Below are 20797 nucleotides of genomic sequence, written 5' to 3' on the forward strand. Positions count from 1 at the left end.
CCTGAGGATTTTTTACCCCGTCCTTGCAGAAAGAATTTCACTTCCCTTGCTTCTTCCCCGGCCAGAAGCACAGGCTGAGACTGGCCATCTCTCTGACTTTGTGCCACGAGCCCCATGGAAGGAGGACCTAGAGAATTCAAGCTCCAGCGAACGGGGAGGTGGAACCCAGCTAAGGAGCCAGGAGTGGAAACGTCCTCAAAGAACCTAGAAGTGGAAGGAAAGAAGGTGCCCCGCTGGGTTAGGGGATGAGGTTGTTCTCTTGAGTCAAAGGAACACACAGCAAGCCTAGCTGGCTTTGTCTTCCGGTTGGCCCCGTTATCTGCCCTAGGGACCCCAGTGGCTGGATCCCAGGAGAGCCTCTTGGACCTGCACCTTCTGTGCTCAGCTACCCCAGGGATGCCTCCCTCTGGCTCAGTCAGGCCCTCAGACTGCTCATAATGAGCCTGCTCCCTCCTTAATCGCCTGAACAGGCTTTGACCCAGAGCTTCCCCGGGATGGGACCGAACGGCCTATTGTGTAAGGGGCTTGAGCATAAAAAGAGCTTCCCCAGGCCCAGGCCAGCGAGGCTTGCATGCTAGCATGTGGGGCAGAAAGAGCCAGCTCTGCTCCTCATAACCTGTATGATCAGAGGCTGCAGCTGCCTTTATTGCCCCCCTTTCCTGAAATTCTTATTGAAATAACATACATACATAAAAGTGAACAAATCAAAAGATCAAGCTGCAGTTTGATGAATTTTCATGAGGTCAACACACCCATGAATCCAGGAACCAGAAAAAGTCTCCCCTGTGGCCCCTTCTGGTCACGCCCCAGTCAAGATAACCAGTATCCTGACCTTTAGCAACATACATCAGTCTTTTGAGTAAGTTTCTTAACCTCTCTGAGCCTCAATTTCTTCATCCGTAAGACAGAGACAATAATATACCCTTCTGTGCCAGGCTGATGGGAGAATTAAATGAAGTGGCAAATGTGAAGAGCCTAGGACATTGCATGGCGCAAAGGAGACACTCGAAAATGTTAGCTCTCTTTGCTGCCCTCCCTCACAGGTAACACTTTAGCACCTGTGATAATGACTATAATAATGGTAGGATCTTGGGGCATACTCCACGTGTTGAGCCCTGCGCTAAGTGCTTTACATGAATTATTTGATTTATTCCTAGGGACAATTGTCTATTAGGTTTTATTATTATTCCCATTTTACAGATGAGAAAACTGAGATGCAGAGAAGTAAAATCATCCAGGTAAAAAGCAGTAGCACTGAGGTTGAAACCTGGTCTCTCTGACTCCAGAGTCTACTCTCAGCCTCCACGTTTGCTGTTTCCCACTCTGCCCACCCCTCAGAAAAAGCAGAGGAGTAGAGAGCAAGATGTGGCAGCCTTAACACAGGGAGACAGGAAGGACCGTTTCCCCAAGCAAGAACTTCAAGGCTGTTTATGAGCAAGAGGAAGATGAAAGGGAGCTGTGAGCCGCTGCATCTGCCTACAGCTCTGGAGTGGCAGCGGACCAGGATCCCAGGCCCCGCAGATGCAATTACTGCTTTTGGGCCAAACCCTCTCCCGGCTGTCCAGCTGCCGGAGCCGCCTTCCAGGGTGACAGCCTCAGAAATGAGGACAGACAGGGGGCGCCTGTGGGGAAAGCAGAATCTGGTTTTCTTTAAGAATGAGCTTAAAATAACTTCTATTTCTAGAGATTGGTTAAACAAATGCCTCCTCTTTCTCCCCAAGCAGCAACAAAACACGCTGAGAAGAATAAATCGAGAGGATTATTATCCCCGCTCAATCTCACTCAGTGGCTGGTCCCCAGGCCCCGTCAAGCTGGCACACCCCACTTAGGTTCAGGCCAGTTCTGACCAGGGCAGGGAGACATCAGGAGGTCCTGGCCCACCAGTAGGTAGAGGGCAAAATGTGTTGGCTGATCAGGACATATATATCTCCCACCCAGCCTGACTTCACCCAGCAGGCTGTGCAAACTGAGCTGCCCCAGTTACAACTAAACCATTGAGATAATAATATAATGATCTTTAGCTAAAAAAATAAAGAGAGAATTGAGTGAAAGCAGCTCTGAAGTCACAGGGAAAGAGATGTAGACAAAAGCCATCACCAGTGAATAACTAAGATGCACTGGACCCTTACTGCCCCAAAGGCTGTAAACTTATCATATGTTATTTTATTCTCGCAAGAACCTGATTAGGAGCACATTCTTATTGTTCCATTTTACAGATGAAAATGCAAAGGTGCAGAAGACTTATGCGATTCAAGAGAGCCAGAACTCCATGCAGGCAGCCTGATTCCAAAGACTGTGTGTCTACTGGCCACACATTACAGCTTCTCCATCTGCCTCTTTCTTCCGTCTGACTCTGAGATACCCTCAAAGGTAGGCACTGTCTGACTTATCTCAGCATCACTAGCACTCAGCACAGGGCCTGACACATAGTAGGTATCAATAAATATTTAATTGAATCAAGTAAACAAGAGACTGCCCGGGGAATACGGATTATAAGCCTTGTCAGATGAGCTAAAAATATTTTCTGACCTTGTAGGATGCCACCAAAGATGAGCATGATAGCCCTGGCCTAGCACGTGGGGACCCCCTGCACTCACCCCTTTCTCTGTTCCGGGACTACACGGCAGGAGATGCAGAGTCTGTCTTTGGCTAGGCTGTCAGGGAAAGCATAGGTGATTCTCTGCTATACTTCTTTCCTAGCGGTAAAAGTTTGAGAGTTGGGCAAGTAACTAGATCCCACAAAAGACATTATAATAAAGTTTCTTGTTTAATAGCTTCTTCTTTTAATATTTAGTATTTAATAGAAATACTTAAAGCCAGTGCCAGTAGAATCAGGGGGACCTTTTGTACGTGCAACTTTCCTACATTCCACTAAGCAATGCTCTGGTTGGGTAGAGCTTGGACCCTAAGCAATTACTGTCCCAGTTCTCATATTCTGGCCTGAGCTCACAGGCAAACGGTTTTCTGGTGAGGTGTGGACATATGTACTCAAGCCTTGGAGAAGAGGCTGAAGGTAGATCTGAGCTCCCAAGGCAGGTGCCTGTCCACATCTTACAACAGTAACAAGCATAAACTATTCTCAACCAGTTCAACAAGGTTGGAAACATTAAGCAGTGGCTCTCAGACAATCCCTGGTCAACCTCGTTCAGTGCAACACTAGTGATGCTGACCGTGCACCAGGCCTTGTGCTGGAGATCTCGCCCTTGGGAAGCTCACACGGTGTCATAGAAGAGAGACAACGAATATAACCCAACTCCACTCTAACCCCAACACAACATGCCATCGTCTCAAGGATTTCCAGGAGTCCCCAGAGTTCATCTCACATATATTCCCCCCAAAACACTAGTTCAGTCAACCATAGGTGGCATTGGGTGATTCTGACACCCTTTCTTCCCTTAGCACCTTACAGTGGGTATTATTCTAGCTGCTAAGTCCTGCCAGTTTCACCCAGCATGGCTGCCTTTCCTTCTGGGTAATGTCATGCTGTCTGGATTCTACTAGACGTCTCAGGCTGTCACAGCCACCACTTCTTCTTTTCTGCATCTTCTAGGTACAGTCGTACCACCATCGGAGTCAGGCATGTCACTGGTCTTCTAGCCATCATGTGGCTCATGTTGGGTACCACTCCTCCCACCAGAGCATGAACTCTGGAGCTGGACTGCCTGGATTAAATCCCAGATCTGCCACTCACTGACTGTACCACGTTGGGCAAGTTACATAACCTCTCTGTGCTTCAGTTTCCTCACTGGCAAAAGGGAGGGATAATAATACCTAACTCCTAGGCTTTTTGTGATTATTAAGTGAATATATATGTATAAATACATATACACACATACACATATATGCATGTATGCGTAGAGATATATATTTGCTTAGAATAATCCCTGACAGGCAGTTTTATATGTGTTAGCTATTATTAGAGCAGTTTTAATTAAAGAAGCTGTATCATTAGAACTTAGCTACTTAAAAGTAAGAGAAATAAGGAAAACTCTAGGAAGATGGCAGTGGTGGCAGCATAGTTTTTCAGTCTCTCCAAATCCCCACATAAAAACTGACAGAGCAACTAGATAATAAAACAAAAACCCCATGGATGATATTTACAACAAAACTAGACGATAAAATATCCACACAAACCTGAAAATACAGGAAGTGGGGACAAACCACCTCCAGCTTCAAGACCCGTTTGGTGTCACCTGCATGAGAGAAAGAGGAAGGAAGCGATAAGGGGTACCTGATGAACATGAGAAAGGAGAACCCCAAAGTAGCCACTGGGTGTTCACTGGGAAGCACAGCACGACCATTTGAGGACAGTAACTGAAACTAGAGGGGGTTGCCTCTCTCATGAGGTGAGGGCACAGCACCCACTCTGAACACTCAAAACTGAACCAGCAGGAATCTTTTCTACAACAAAGTGCCAGGTGGAGAAGAAACTTCTGGGAGCGGAATTGGAATTGAGCAGGGCAGGGACGCAGATACAAAGGATGCTCAGATCAATGTGGGGGTGGAGGCAGAGCTGGGAACTCTCAGAAAGAAGAGCACCGTATTTTTGAACCCCACATAAAAACAAAAGATGATGGAGCTCTGTGAACTTAGAACAGCTTTCCTGAACCTGCTGCCCTGTAGAAGCTCGTGAAAAGTAATTTTACATAACAATGAGCAACAAAAAGATTACTCAAGTCCCATCCTCTACATAGTTATTTTAGAAAGAGAATAAAGAGCAGAATAATATCCCTACCAGGAGAAAATGCCCAGAAAATGCTCACAAAACAGAGGAAACTATAACTTACTATCTCAAAATCAGCTCCTAATTTTCAAATGATGTAAGATAAGAAACAGAAGCATAAAACCTCAGAAAGGTCCTAACTCAGGAAAGAATTAGAAATAAAAGAGAAATGCCATTTTAGAAAAAAAGACTAAACAAGGAAAAGCACGAGCTAATGTCTTTAAAAGTTAAGCGCAAAAATGAAGGAAATTCAGAAAGTAAAAGAAAAAAGAAAGATACAAAGGATTTGTGAGAAAGCGACAAATATTAAAGATAGCCAAAGAAGATTCAACATACACACAAGAACAGTTCCTGAGGAAGGAGCTCAAAACTCAGGGACGGAATACTTACTCAAAATCATAAGTCAGGAAAACTTTCCTGGAAAAATATTTTTTTTAGCTATATATTGAAAGAGGATACTACATACATGAAAACAAACATACATGACATATTCTAGTAAGATTTTTGGGCTTTTATAAAGAAAGAAAGCAAATCCTTTGTGTATCTAGAAATAAGTGCATGGTACTTATAAAGGACAAAAAATTATGCTATGGTGTGTTTTTTTTTAGAGCAATGCTTTATACCAGAGAAAAAAGCAGAGTAACATATTTAAAATACCCAAGGAAATAAAGTGTGAGCCAAGGGTTTTATATTCAGCTAAAATGATTTTCAAGTATAAGGCGAGAAGGAACTCTGACTCTGGTGGCAGCAAGGATGTTGGAGAATAATCATTCAAGAATAACTAAGAAGATAAAATCAACAGGACTTGGACACTGACCCAAATGGATGATGAGGGAGAGAGAAGAGTCAAAGATGTGACCCAGATTTTTGACTTGAGCAGCTGAATGGATAGGAGAAATAAATTCAGAAGACAGGAAGGTGGGTTCAGTTCGAGGCATGTCGAGTCTAATGGGCCCACCATCTCTTCTTTTGAAAAAGTCCAGTCCCTCTCAGCCTGGACCTCCCATAGAATTTCATTGCAAAAATTTCCAGGCGCTCCCTGCGTCCATGCAGAGTGTGCAGCTGACATACTCTCACAAGTTCCACCTTGAATATTCATTCCTTCATTCAATAAATATTTCCTTGGTGCCTACTATGTGCCAGGAATTGTTCGAGCTGCTTGGGATATATTACTGAGCAAGAAAACAAACATCCCTGCCCCTGTGGAAGAAACATTACAGCAGGAAAACAGACAATAACAATAAAGATAATACATTAAAAAGTATATAGCATGTTAAAACTGGTAATTTCTACTAAGACATAGAGTTAGAATAAGTGGGGAGAAGATTGTTCATGTGGGAGGCAGGGAGGTGATTGCCATTTTAAATAAGCAGTCGGGGTAGGGCTCCTCGAGAAGGTAAGACATGAGTGAATGCTTCAAGAAGGTGAGAGATCAACCTCGCTGAAACACGGCGCTGAGCATTGCAGGCAGAGGGAACAGACAGCGCAAAGGCTCCAGGTGGGAGCATGCCTGATTTGTTAGAGAAACAATACAGAGATGCGTGTGGCAAGGGAGTGAGTAAGGGAAAGACCAGTAGGGCATGAGCTCAGAGAAGGGACTCGAGCTAGATCATGTAGGGCCGGCCTGGAAGCCATTGCAAGCACTCTGGGTCTCACTCTGAGTAAACAGGAGAATTCCTCCAGAGACATCCAAGTCATTTGTCAGCTGGGTCCACCTCGCCCCTATGCTTCTCTACAATGCAACCTGGAAGGCTCTGTCTCACTAAAGACTTTATAAAAACACACATAGATTAATTTAAATTGACTTAACCTCTGCTATGCAGTGAATTATAAACTGTTTACTAAACAGTTAATTTAAGCATAATTATTTATGCAACAAGCTATAAATAATTTACAGTGCGGTTAGGGTATTGACTTCCAGCCCCTCCTCACCAGGGCACTGGCAAAGCCCAGCCATCTGTGACTAAAGGAAAGGTTGCTTCTCTGATCTTGTTCAAATCTTCCAATGTTTTCGTTGCCCTGCTTCTGACCCACTTCTGAATCCCACGCTGAGCTGCAGAGGTCTTTCTGTGCATCAGGGCTTTTGTGGAAGGGGCAGACAATTCTCCATCTCTCCATCTCTAACCACCCAAGCTCACATTTTAAGTGTAGAGCCTTCACAACGTATGGTGTTGGACAGCTGACAGCAGTCCTGCCCCTAACTTGCAGCTGACTGGGACCAGGAACAAGGCTTTCACTCCTGCAATGGACTCTGCAAAATGCCTCCTGCACCCCCCTGTTACTCTGGGAACGGCCTCTTTCCCCCTGTGATCTTTCTGTTCTCTGCCGTCTCCTGCACTCACCCTCGGCTCCAAGCTGTAGCATTGTAAAGAGTTTTCAGATTGTTGCCAGAAATCCTCATTTTCATTATTCATCCTACCCACCTTGATATATGTGTTTCATCCCATTTTCTGTCAATTAAATGGTTCAGTACAACCTGGCAAGTGAGTTGATCCTACATTTCAGGTATTCCCAGGAGTGCTGGGGAAGGGAAATGGGACCACCAATTCACCTGGAAGCTAAAAACTGTGAGTAATTTGTGAAAGGGGCCCGCATGATGGCACTACAGTCACTTCGCCCTGTCCACTTCTCCAGGTTGGGATCTTCCATCAATCTATAGGAGGGTTTGAAGCTAGGGAAAAATCTGACTGCTCTAAAAAATCAATTTAAAAAAATACACCTAGCACAGTTCCAAGCATGCTGTAAAGAAAACTTCATCGGGTACCTTCTGTGTGCTGGGCACATAGCAAGGCTTGCACATACAATATCTATCTTGTATTCACAGGAAGCCTATTATCCCCATTTTACAGAAGGGAAAAAACCGAGGCTCAGAGAGGTTCCCACAGCCAGTCAATGGCAGAGCCTAGAGTTCAGTCCAGGTCTGCCTGGCTCCACAGCCTGTGGCCTCACCTCCTCCCCTGTCTGTCCAGCGCCCTCACGGAGCACATCGTTGTTTCTGTCTCAGAAAGCTAAGGAACAGGCCTTTGGCTCCAGGTAACTGTTTCCTGTCCAATGAGCCAATGTGTACATTTAACAGCTGCCTCCTCTCTGATGACTCAGAGATCATCTTGTTAATCTTTCAACCTCTGGTATTTTCAATGCCCTCAGAGGGAGAGAGCACACCACTGACACTCCCTGACCTCTCATTATTTCACATCTAAAAAAGGATACATGTGTGCATGCATTGCCAGTGTGACCATGAGAGCCAGCATGAGGATACTAACAGGCAGAACACCTGAGGAGGAACCATGACCTGTGTCCTTGTCCTACTTTCACCTCTTAATAGCTGTGTGCCTTTGCACATGACACTGACCTCTCTGAGCCTCAGTCCCTGACCTGCTCTCCTTCTCATTTCCAACAACTGTCCCAGCCACGCTGAGTTCTTTCAGTCCCTCTGCTGTGACTTCCAGCCTCCCAGCCTTTGCACATGCTGGTCCCTCACTTCCCATTTCCTCTCCACCTTGCTGACACCTATGCATCCTTGAAATCTTGGCCTAAATGTCTCTTCTAAAGTAGATTTCTCTGACTCCTAGATGAGACCATGCTCCATGTGTCTTTAGTACTGTGTCCTTCCCCCATGTGACATGGGTCTCAATTGTTTGAACAATTTGATTAAAGTCCACTTTATTCACTGGACTCTAAGCAGGGCAGGGCTTATGTCTGTCCTGTCCTCCTTACATGCCCCCCCCCCCAGCCCTGGACATGAAACATGGAACAAGTTCAGCGCATATTTATAGAATTGAATTAAGTCAAAAAATCTAACAAATGGTAATAACAACAACCTGTACAGTTGAACTGTCTCTTTGGGTTGTTGTGAGGGTCAAGGGAGATGAAATTCATAATCATTATTGCTAGCATTTATGGAGGCTGGGCCCTGTGCCAACTCTCATGTGGACAGCTTCACATACGTTAGCCCGTTTAGTTCTCACAATGACCTGTGGGGGAGGCACGCTTGTTTTTACAGATGAGGAACCTGAAGCTTGGAGAGGTGACGTGAACTATCTGACGTCACCCAGCTTGTAAGAGGCAAAGTTTGGCTGTGAACCCAGCGCATCAGACTCTAGACCTCATGTTTGTAAATGCTCCTGTAAATTGCTTTATGAAAGGCAGTGCTCTGTCCAAATGGCATGTTTGGTACAGTCAGGTACAAATTATAGATGCATTCTCACATGTTCAAACTCTGCCTTTGCTTGTGCTCAAGCTTCATGGCTATAACACAGGACCTGAAGGGTAGACTAAAGAGATTTAGCTTGGTCTCGCCCATTCTGTTCTGCTCCTTACTTTCGGGAGAGTATTTTCATTTGCCAGAGTGGAACGTTTAGGAGAATTCACAGATCTCACATGCCAGTTGCCATCCTGGTACCTCTGCGTGGTTCTGAGAATGCAGGTGAGAGGACAGTTGAGGGTCACATAAGAACAAAGACAGAGAAATGCGTTAGGTGAGAAATGCATTCTGAGAAATGCGTTAGGTGATTTTTGTCGTTGTACAAACATCATGTGGTATAAGTACCCAAACCTGGATGGTAAAGCCTACTACACACCTAGGCTAGGTGGTACTAATCTCATGGAAACACTGTCGTATATGCAGTCCATCAGTTGTTATGTGGCACATGACTGTACAGAAATCACTACTAGAGGGTTTCCAAGAGACAGTCTACACCATCGGCATGGCTCCATAGACTCCCCATCAGCCTCCAGCCCCCTCCACTCGGACCCCTTTCCTCCCCCACACCCTTGCTCCACCTCAAGCCTCAGCCTCTGACCAAGGGTTCTCTATCCCCAGTTGTGGGCAGACTCCATGGACAAGATATCCTCCACCCTGGGATGTACTGGCAGGGCTGCTCTCCCAAAGGGCCCCCAGATGCAGAGGCCAGCAGAAGTGGCCTGTCCCACCAGTCCCACAGCCAGTGCGTGCTGGGGCCAGGCCCAGAGCCCCAGTGTCCTGGTATTTTCTCTGCACCTGCTCAGCACCAGCCTGTCCTAGGAGCTGAGGCTACAAAGTTCAACAGGAGAAAATCCTAGTGCTCACACAGCTCAGCCAAGCCCCTGAACAGGCAAGAAAGCACCAGAAATCCAATCTGGTAATAATTATAATAGTAGCTAATATGTTGGGGTTCAGCAATGAGCAAGGCATTGTTCTAAGCCTTCTCTATATATTATCCTTTAATCCTCCTCATAATCCTGTGAGAGAGGCTGTTATCACCCCCACTCACAGACAAGGAGACTTCTATCAGGAGAGGTCACATGGTAAGTAAGTGGTGGGGTCATTACTCAAACCCAGTCCCTAGAGTCCAGAGTCTCTGCTCTTATCAACTAAACACCACTCTGCCACTAAGAAGCTGTGAGCAGGATAGTGCAGCATCACAGGAGACGGAGGGCCTGACTCCGCCTGGGAATATGTACACAAAGGAAATGACATTTGCCCTGGTTCTCAGAGGGGAGGAGTTAGCCAGGATGACAAGGGTAAAAAGGACCTCCACACAAATGTGAAAAGGCCTGGAGATATAAAAACAGTAATACAACAAGAAGTCTCACTGGACTCAAGCATCAGGGGTCCATGAGGGGGTGGCCAGGAAGGGGCCTGAGGTGAGAAACAGGGACCAGTTGATCAAAGACCTTGAATGCCAAAGACCTTGAATGCCATTAACCCTGAAGCTGATTTGGAGTCAATGAAAAGATTTTTAGAGCAGGGCAGTGGCGTCCTTGTGCATAATGTTAGCAGAAAATGGACTAGAGCAGGGTTAAATCTAGACAGGAGAGCGAGCTGTCACGAGATGATGGTTATAAAACAGAGACAGGACAGAACCCTGAACTAAGGCAGGCACTTGGGCTAGGATGAAGTGGATGATCTGGAAGGGAGGTGAGAGGATCTGAGGGTGAAGCAGAGGAAAGAGCAAGGCTGACTCCTGGGTGTCTGGTGTGGGTGAGATGGGAAACCCATCCAGGGAGGAGGTGGTTTTCATTTTACTTGGTTTCAGGGTGAAGCACTTTGACAAGTGGGGTACACAAGGCCGCAACAGAAGTGGGGGCCAGGCCCTGCAGAGAGGTCCATCGAATGGGCCCCAGGCTTCCCAAGGAGGACAGCAGGCCCAGTGAACCCCGCATGGCCCCGCTACGAGCCGGTCCACTCCCAGCTGTGGTCACTGTGCCGCCACATAATGAGCTGCTCTTCTCAATTTTGGAGTCTAGGGACTGTGGCTGATTAAGGTTTGGACTGTGTTAGCGCTGAGCATCCCGTAATTGCATAGCTTGCCTGACTCTCTGTCATTAGCTCGCTGGTTCTCCATGCTACCCCTCTCCTATTGGATTTGCTGAATGACCCTGACATGAAAGTCTAGTAAAACAAGGCAGCTCTAGCTGAGTGGTGGGGGCTGCCTGCTGGCCCTGCCCCTTGAAACTTCCAGTGCTTCCACCATCCTTGGCCATGACCTTCGAGCTGCCATGTCAGTGTGCATGACATCTTCCCTTTGCACGTACAGACTACTGATCTGATTACTCACACAGAGGAAGGGAATTGAACACTGAGGTCAAAGCAGATAGACTGGCAATGAGTCACATTCCCTTTACGGTGGAAAACCACTGCAGTCAGGAGCCATGTAGGGTCTCCCTCCAAGGAGCCAGAGGGGCCAGGGGCCAGGACAGAGTTGGATTTCCTCGGTCTCCACAGTGAACTGGAACCCGAGCCTGATGCTGTAAAGATTGCCCTCATGCCTGGGGAGCAGGGAGGGCACCCCAACACTGAACAGGGCTCCCAGGAGCTCTGCCCAGTTCTCACCAGAGCCCCTGAGAGAAGCAGATGCCTACTCCCCCAGCTATGCCCCCTTACTCTCTGACAGCAGCTTTCCTGGACATCTGGAAGGAGGTGGTGGAGCCCCCAACTGGGCTTTCTGGAGTCTGGCAGATTCCAAACACAAAGCCAGATGTAACCACCATCATCTCGACATACCAGCCTACTGGTCAGTTGATTTTTTTAAGCTGGAATTATCCAGGGTGGAGTTGAGATAGAGGAAGAGAGTAGTATAGTCTCATACCAAGGAATTACAGTATGAAACAACGGGCTCCCTAAGATATTTCCAAAGTCAGGGGGAACTAGCTACCCACACAGCAAGCAGGAAAAATTAGCAACAGTAGAGGGCCTTCCGTGTACCTGGAAGCCCCCCTTCAGCCCACACAGTGGTTTTTGATGGTTGGAGATTATCATCCCATTTTATAGATGTAGAAACTGAGGCTTACAGGCATTCCATAACTTGCCCAAGACCTCACTGCTAATAGTGATAATAAAGCTAATCACATTCTGGGCACTGTGCTAAGGGCTCGGTTCAATCTTAACTGCTCATTTAACCCTCACAACAATCCCATGAGGTTCATGTAATGAGATTTGGCAGGTGAAGTGACTTGTCACACAGCGGAGAAGCAGAAACAAGAGCCCGGCAATCTGAGCCCAGAGCCTTGCTCTTATCTGTTATGCTGTGCTCTTTGAGCGCTTCAGCAATGTTGCTGATGCTCAAACCCTCAGATCCACAGCTGGGGCTCTTTCGACTATGCTAGCCAGCCCTTAGGTGACATAACGATGCCTTTTTAAAGCTTGTGATCATTTACAGACTCCAGGATGTCTAGCCATTTTTCAAACACTTGCTTCATTTCTTTCTGGGAGAGAATTGGGTGTGTGGTGTTTAAATTCAAGACAGAACAGCCGGCCCACTGGCCCCATCATCACAGATCTCTGACGAGTTTGCACCAGACACGCGGCCAAAGCGGGGAAGCCGGGGAGGCATGCCAACAGCGTGGGGAGTGATCCCTTCAGGACTCGGCCGCAAAGGGGTCTCTCCACCCCCTCACTGGCCTTGCCCTGCCTCTGCTTTTGCCCCCTTCCTTCTTCGAGCCAATCCCTGGGGGATGGTAACTGTGCCTGACCCTTCAGATGCCAAAGGGAACAATTTTTCCCAGCTCAGCAGACCCCTGCCCTGGCCCCCAGCTGCTGTCCCAGTTCCTCATTCCCAGCTAATCCTGCTGAGCTGGCAGCCAGTGTTCCCCAAAACTTTGAGCGTCAATAGTTTATGGAAATCTATGCCTATGCTCTTGTTGGCTCATCTTAACCTCCTTTCACGGAGAATGGAACTTTATTCTTCAAAGTCTGGAATTTAGATTTCCCTGCCTTACTCTGTTCCACGTGCTGTGTGAAGCCGAGAGTTCTCCATAAAGGAACACCTCGCTAAGCCAAGAACACCTAGTCATGGCCTCCAAACTTTACTGAGCACCCCAATGTGCCAGGCACTGGGCTGGGTGCTGGGATCACAAAGGAGAGATGGTGAGACTATGATCTTTAAGAGGGCAGGACCTTCCATTGCACAGTGACTTAGTCCCTCCCTCTTGCACAGCACCTGGCTCATCACAGGCACTTGACAAACATCTACTGAATGAATAAATGAGTGACTGTAAATAAACCATTATAGTTCACCGTGCTACATACGGCATTTCGAAATAAGTAGAAAGAATTGTGGGAGCACAGAGAAGGGATGCTTAGCCCAGGCTAGGGCATCTGAGAAAGCTTCCCAGGCCAACACTGGAAGGATGCCCTCAGGGTCACCAGGAGAAGAAGCAAAGTTGGAAGAGGATAGGGTTTCAGACAGAAGAAAGGGCATGTGCAAAGAAGTGGAGATGTGGAACCACGTGTTGGGAACACGGCAAGTTGCTAAGTGTAGCCAGAGAGATGGAGATGGAGTTGAAAATAAGGACTTCAAATCACCAAGCATGTTGGAATGCTGGCATCCGTGGATTTATCTGTATTGTATCTCATCAAAGCAGGGCTCCCTATACCCCCACAGAACACTTCCCTTGGCTGTACCAAAGGGCTTCCACAAAACCTGAACAGGCCACCCCCTCATATGTGGAAGGGGCTCCCAAGCTAGTACGTCTTGCAATTTCCATCCCAGCTACTAGGCAAACACTAGGCCTCTTTGTACATTTCAGAGGAAGGAATGAGAAGACCTTGTTTTTGTCAATAGCATTGCTTTCCCAGCCCTGATGCACTAAAGTGGAATATTTTTGTCCAGAAAAGGGAACAGACTATCCAAAACTCATTCATGAACTCCTAGAATATTAGAGCTGAAAGGTCCCTGGGGAAACTTTTGCTCACCTCCTTATCCTCAAATAAAGAAAGTAAAGCTCAGAGAGGGAAAAGAATTCTCCAAGGACACACAGCAAGTTAGTGCAGAGCCAGGGCTGGGAAGGAACGAAGGAAGAAAGGAAGAAAGAGGGGAAGGGAGGAAGAGAGAGAGGGAGGGAGGGAAGGAGTAAGGCAGGGAGGAAGCGAGGGAAGGAGGGAGGGAAGGAGGGAAGGAGGAAGAGAGGAAGGAAGGAAAGAATTAAAAAAGGAAGGAAGGAGGGGAAGCCAGCCTCTGGCTCCTGTCCATGCCCCCTGCACTGTGTTCTCCTGCAAGAGATTTAATGGTGAAATTGCAGAGATTTTTTTTCCAGTGAACCTAAAACCAAAAACTAAAAATATTTCTGAATTACTATTCTTTAGAAGGAATAAAAGGTCTCTCCAACTCTCTGCCTCGATCAATGAATTAAATCTTTGGCTTCCACTCAGAAAGAGTATTTAAATTAATCAAGATAAAACTCTAGCTTACTCTTTCCCTCCAAGCAGTAGTTTTCTACCAAAAATAATGAGAATAGCTTACTGGAGACAAAGGAGTATCTTGGAGAAAGGAACAAAATCCAAGCCATTTCATTTCTCGCCTGAGACTCTTTAGCTATTTATCATTCATTCATCAAACATTTATTAAACATTTATTCATTGCAACAGCCACGTACTGAACTCCTACTGTGTGCATTCTAATCATAGCCAGGAATTGAATTCAACCATCAGGATATTTATCATGAGTAGGAAAAATGACATTTACATAAATCATTATCATACAATCCAGGGCCTGGCCCAAAGTTCTTAGTCTAATGTAAATCTCATTCAGATGAATGAATGAATAAAATTGATGTCTATTAGAGATTACTGCTACACGAGAATTCCACTGGGGCTCAGACACAGAACTTCTAGGATTTACTGGAGGCTGGTGGGAGGATGAGCTTAAGAAACACAGTCCAGGGAGGGCAAGACTCTGCATTGGGTGGGATGGGGCCTGAAGAGTATTATGACAGCTCCATTCCCCTCTCTGGGCCTCAGTTTCCCCATCTTATAATGAAGGGAGGGCACAGATGGGCTCTGAGGAAACTCCCAGCAACAACCTTCAATGCCTCTACAATACCAGCTCCCGGCACTGTCTGGGAATTTAAACCCAACCTCTCTTCTTAAAAATAACTCTTGACTCATTGTCCCTCTGCCTTCACAAGGTCCCGCCTTGTGTTTCTGTGGATTTCTCTTAGGAGACGAGAGAAGGGAGGGAATTTGGTTCCAACTTTGATTGGGCTTCCTTTTGGTTTAAATAACAGAAAAATAGCCAATTATCCCATTGACAATTACAGTCTGCACATCTCACCACAGGCCCAGAAAACAGCCCAGCAGCAGAAAACCAGCCACAGACCGGGGTTGCACACATGCAAGCCATTATCTACTTGGAGACAGGCTGGTCTGTGACGACCCCCACTGGCTCAGGAAAGTCGGCAGGCCAGGGGCGACCCAGGAGGCCACCTGCCACTAGCTGTAGCTGAATCCGGCGCTGGCTTATCAGACTCCAGGTGGAAGAGAAACCAGGTGAGAAAGTGATTCACTCACAGTGAGAGGTCCCAAGTGAAAGACCCAGGTTGTTGTCCAGCCTGCATCGCAGCTCACTTCCTACAAATCCAGGCCCGATCAGGTCAAGAGATAAATGAGTGAGCTCTATGAGGGAACGGACCACGCCCGCGTGGATCACCGACATGTCCTTAAGCACACAACCACCATAAAGGCACATGATTGGCATTCAATACATATTTGTAGAAAAATGTTGATGAAGGCTAATGAATAAATGACTACCGGGAAAAATGAGTGAACGATTAGTTTGTGCCACGCCTCCAAGAACATCGTAGAGTACAGGCCAGCTCTCAGGTTCAAGCACCACCTGGGAACACGTACCCGAGCTCTGTTCCTCCTCAGCTCTGTCCTCAGATGAGTCACTTCACCTCCTCAAGCCTCAGTTTCCTCATGGGATAGACATTGGGATGTGCCACCCAGGTTCCCTTTAAGGAAAGACTTGTTGCCTCCAGCTGCTGGGAGTATCATTAGCCAACAGCCTCCAGCTGTCAGGTCCTCCAGATACTGTCTTAGAGCCACCTCACCCAAGGTTATGCCTGCCCGGAGCCACCCGCTGCAATGCAGACCAAGGCAGGATGTAAAGGCCCTGGCCACTTAAGCCGAAGAACAACAACTGTGATCCCAAAGCTCCCTGTGGGGTCAGCTGAAGTCATCACCCAGCCTGCACTGCAGCTCCCCTTCTTGAGTCTGCTTCCCTCCTCTCCCTTCCACAGCTATGGATGCCACAGGCCCTCCCTAAAACCATCCTGAACTCTAAACTCCATCTCAAAGGCTGCATCCCGGAGTACCCAATCTGTGACCCCTCATTTGCAAAACAGAGACAATAACAAGTATGCAGATGGGCTGTCAGGAGGACTAAATGGGTTGCTGTGTGTAAAAGCACCCAGCTCAGAGCAAGTGCTGGATAAGAGTGAGCCACCTTCATGATGGGGGTCAGCAGAGGCCAGCTCTTTAGTCAGCATCCCCACCCGCATTAGCAGGAACCCAGAGAGAAAATGTCACGGTGTTCCAGCTTGATCTGTGGGTAAGAGAAGTAATGGAAGAAAAGAAGGAGGGAGAGAGGAAGGGAGGGAGGAAGAGGACGTCTGGACATGGCCCTGTGTGTCCCTCAGACTGGCCTCCATCCCACCCTGCAGGAACCTGTCCATAGAGATGGCAAGGTCAAAGCACTGGGCTATCAGGATCCCTGCGGAAAATGAGAGCCGTGCTATGAAGGTGGAGTACCACCCTGAGAGTGTGCAGATAGGCGCCAACACGCTGACCACCACAGCTGGCCATCATCGCTGGGTCCAGCAGCACCTCCACCATGCCCAGAGCCCACAGGAGGCTCAGCACCACAGATGCAAAGATAGGAGCCCAGAGACCCAGGAGGAAAACGAACATCAGCCAGGGACGTAGCAGCCACGGTCTCCTGCTCTCCAGGGAGCGGATCTCCTGCCCTTCATGCCCGCCAATAAATCCTTGAGTCTGCAGGGAAGTATCTGGACCTGAGCTGCAAGTGTTTCCCCTGCTGAGGAAGAAGGGGGGTTTGTTACTGTTCTGGGATGGGGTGCTGAAGTGTGGGCTGTGCACTGCAAAGCACCCTGGGCCCTAGAGACACCTTCCTTCCTGGACCTCAGCACTTACTCAGCCTTTTAAAGCAACAACCACTGCTGCCCTGTTATAGAAGACAAAGCTGGTGCTCAGAGAGGTTAAGCGACAGCCAAAGCCACACAGCTGGTAAGAAGTGGAGCTGGGATTTGAGACCAAGGCCTTTTCCAGGCCTATATGCTTTCAACCACTTAGGCCTACATGGAAGATTCTAAGAGTAGGATTTTGTTCTTTGGCTCATTTGTTTTATTATTTTTCAATATGAAAGCTTCCAGGAGACTGAGACACAGTCAGAGTTGAGAACCCTGTCACATCCCCTCCTGTCACCCACGCCAAGCAGCATGGGACCCCAATCCCTGGCCCAGAACACTGTGCTCCCGGCCGTCCACTCTCTTCCAGGAGCCCACACCCACAGAAGCCCTTTTGGATGCTGCTTACTCATAAGGGTCTCAACTACCAAAGGCCTCACCGTATGATTCACTCAGGCTGCTGGATGATCCCACGCAACTTGATGGTATTTATTTACTTTGTATATTGAGGTGAACGACGGCACTAGAGTGAAATTCAATTTCAGCAGAACACGACAGAAAGAAGTCAATTATCCAGCATTAATTATGTATCTGGGGACAATAACCAGGGTGTCATTTCCCACAAGAGAGGCCTCTGCAGCTTGGAACAAGAGGAAAGAAGAGGTGGCTGCTATTATCTGCCCATAGTGCAGCATGAGATTGACAAATTAACCCTCTGACATCTCGTAAATGCACATGAGCCTTGTCTGGGAACATGGCCCATGCACCAACCCCCAGAATGCCCACGATTAATAGGCTGGTAGGCCCAGAGGTTACAGTTCCCCCATGTTCCGGGCAGGCCTGAGAATGCCAGCCTGGGAATATTCAAAGGCAACGACACCTTGCCTCTGCAGCCCACCCGCCATCAGAAGCGTGAGGCTGAAGACATTCTAAACAAACATTTTCACAGGTCGCGGTGTTTGTGGCCAGAACTCTCGGAGTCCTGTTAGTCTGGGGTTTTCCTCCCAAGGTATTTGCTGTACAAGATCAGTGAGAAACCTTATCCTGCCTCCCAAAGGGTAATAATTCGATTCCTAAATCATTGTCATGTAATTTAACTTCCTTTTATCCTTAAAACTTCTGAGGTCGTTGTAAGTGGGAGAGAGAGAGTCAGCGGTTCCCAGGGGCTGAAAGGGTGCCGGGATCTGACCCACCCCGGCCTCATAGTCTCGGCTCCTGGTCTTCATCTGAAGAAGTCCGCATGGGCTGAGCAGTTCCCACGTGCAGGCAGCTGCTTTATACAGATTATTGTAAATTCTCATAACAACCCGATGACATTAGCATAAATATCCTCATTTCATACATAAAGAAACTGAAGCCCAAGGTTACAGCTAATAAGTAGCAGAACCAAGAAGCAAGCTGAGGCAGTCCCCACTCCTAACCACCATCCTAAACTGCCCTGTGACAACAGTGTCCCCTCCCCCAGCAGGGGCTCTGCTCTGACCATCCCAGGACCCAGGAGCCCTGTGGAGGCGTCCCAAACAGATGTCCCCTGCTGCCAGAGCTCCCACTGCCCATCTGGCTACACAGTTCCTGACTGACTGCCCCGGCAGGACAGGAGCCAGAAGACTAAGACTCCACTTCATCTAGAACAATCACGGTTCCTCTTGGTTTAAAATATTAGGCTGCTGGGAGCGTCCATCTGTGACTTACTATTTTCTCAGTGAGGTCATTTGCTGAGAGTGAGGGGTCAGGAGAGGGATTTCTGGAAGAATTCTCTAAGATCAGCTGCATGAAGAGCCACAGTGGGCCTCTGACATGCAATACTCACTCAATCAATAACAGCTCCTCTTACATGGCGCTCACTATGTGACAGACTCTGCATATATTTACTCATTTAATCTGCACATCAACCCTATGGAGCAGGTACTGTTATCAACCCTGTTTTATACATGAGGGAACCGAGGAGCTGTTGGGGTTCAGGAACTTGCACAAGGCCACACATGGTGAGAGGTAGAGCCCAGCTCTGAAGCCAGGCAGACATGTGTGATGCTTGCTCATCTCATGAAGGTAAGAGCCAAGTCTCCATTGCTGAGAACGCACATATATCCTGACAGGTTTGCATCTCACTGTCTCTGGGCTCTACCTCAGACACACTGTGTGGAAAGATACTTGGGTCGCCCTATGATCCTTATCCTCAGCATCATGCTGCATAGGAACTTCTTAACTACACCGCTAACAGTGTTCTCCGCCCTCAGTAACATGCATGAGCTGCATTTCATACCTCAAACCTCTTTATAATGATGGCTTTGGAGAGGCAGACTAATGCCGTCATAGAGGTTAACCCAGTTCTAGTTGATTTTTAGCAAAGATTTAATAAATTTTTCTGATTTTAAAAGCAATACACATTCAAAAAAAAAAAAAAACCCTCAAAAACCAAAACAAACAACATAGAAATGAATGATGTAAGTAAGTTGATATCCCCTGTAATTCAGGTGGGAGTCAAGGATGGAGTAAGCGAAGATGTCAGCGCTGCTGTGATACGTAAAAGAAAACAACGACAATGATTTAAGAGCCTTGAAAGGGCCACTTGGATTCGGTTGACTCAAAACGGCCCCATCAAAATGTCTCAGCCAAAAATTGAAAAAAACAAAAAGTGCTAAGCAGAAGCCCTGAGCCCTCAGGTTCAAGGTTCCTCCACAGACCAAACTTGCATTAGACTGACCAACCAGTCCAGTTTGCCTGGACAAGGACACGGGAATTTCAGCGCCGAAATCAGGACAATCCCGGGCAGACAGGGACAGCTGGTCATCACAGATTTGCTGTCCTGATACTTCTACCTTTGGCTCTGGCTCAAGCGTCTAGGACCAGCCAGGTGTCCACACTTCTAAGCTGTGTGAAGGCACCTCTGGTGTCCCCACGTCTCTCCTTCTTCTCACCTCATCACCTGGGCTTCACCTTCCGCTCAGTGGATTCCTCTTTCCTCCTCCCTACACTGCCCACTCAGGGCACAAGTATTTCCCAAGGATCAGTTCTGTGGCCAGTCCTCTCTCTGGTGCTCTAGGGAAAAGAGAAGACACCTAAGGGTAGAGTGACCCCTTCCAAGAGGCTCAGAGAGGGCCTTCACTCACCCTGAGGCCCCCAGTGGCTCCAGCCTCCTGGCCCAGCTGGGATCAGGAGCCTCCTCTGGGGTCCCTCATCTTAGCAGCACACCCCACTCCATCCTTTGTTTCATTGTCTGCCTGGATCTTAGACAGCAGCTCCTCAGGGGCGGCACGTGGCTGACTCCTCCGTGTCCCAAAGCCCAGTTACACTTGTATTTGCTGAGTGAACGTGTCATCCCAATACCTCGTCCTAAGCTTCCTCTCCAGGACAGCGCAAGGAGAGATGGGGCCACCTGCAGCCTCAGGATCCTGGGGCTGGGCCTCAGCCAGAGTCCGGACAGAGCAGGCCTCACCCTTAGAGACGGCCGTGGGACTTACCGCTGACCCGGCAGGGGCATGGAGTCCAGGTGGCGGCCTCCAGGCAGCGCCATCATGTTGATCCCAATCTGCAGCAGAGCCTGCCCACAGCGGTTGGGGCCCTGGAAAGAGAGGGCAGGACGGGGTCAATGAGGCCCCGAGAGAGGAGGCGCAATCACTTTCTCTCCTGGATCCTGGCCACCAGGAGCCAAGGCAGGTGTGGAGGAAA

The 20797-nt window shown here is 47.9% G+C and overlaps 1 protein-coding gene across 4 annotated transcripts in view; it reads right to left on the bottom strand.

Moving 5' to 3' along the window:
- Window positions 1-20797, bottom strand: part of INSC (INSC spindle orientation adaptor protein) — a 126755-nt gene that overhangs the window by 72194 nt on the left and 33764 nt on the right. For all 4 annotated transcript variants that reach the window (XM_046684833.1, XM_046684832.1, XM_046684831.1 and 1 more), the window contains exon 2: window positions 20590-20690. In XM_046684833.1, coding sequence (XP_046540789.1) covers window positions 20590-20645 — 56 coding nt within the window. In that variant the 5' untranslated portion in view covers window positions 20646-20690. The remainder of the gene's footprint in view (window positions 1-20589; window positions 20691-20797) is intronic.

The sequence above is a fragment of the Equus quagga genome, chromosome 14, assembly GCF_021613505.1.
Source record: "Equus quagga isolate Etosha38 chromosome 14, UCLA_HA_Equagga_1.0, whole genome shotgun sequence".
Lineage (NCBI taxonomy): Eukaryota > Metazoa > Chordata > Mammalia > Perissodactyla > Equidae > Equus > Equus quagga.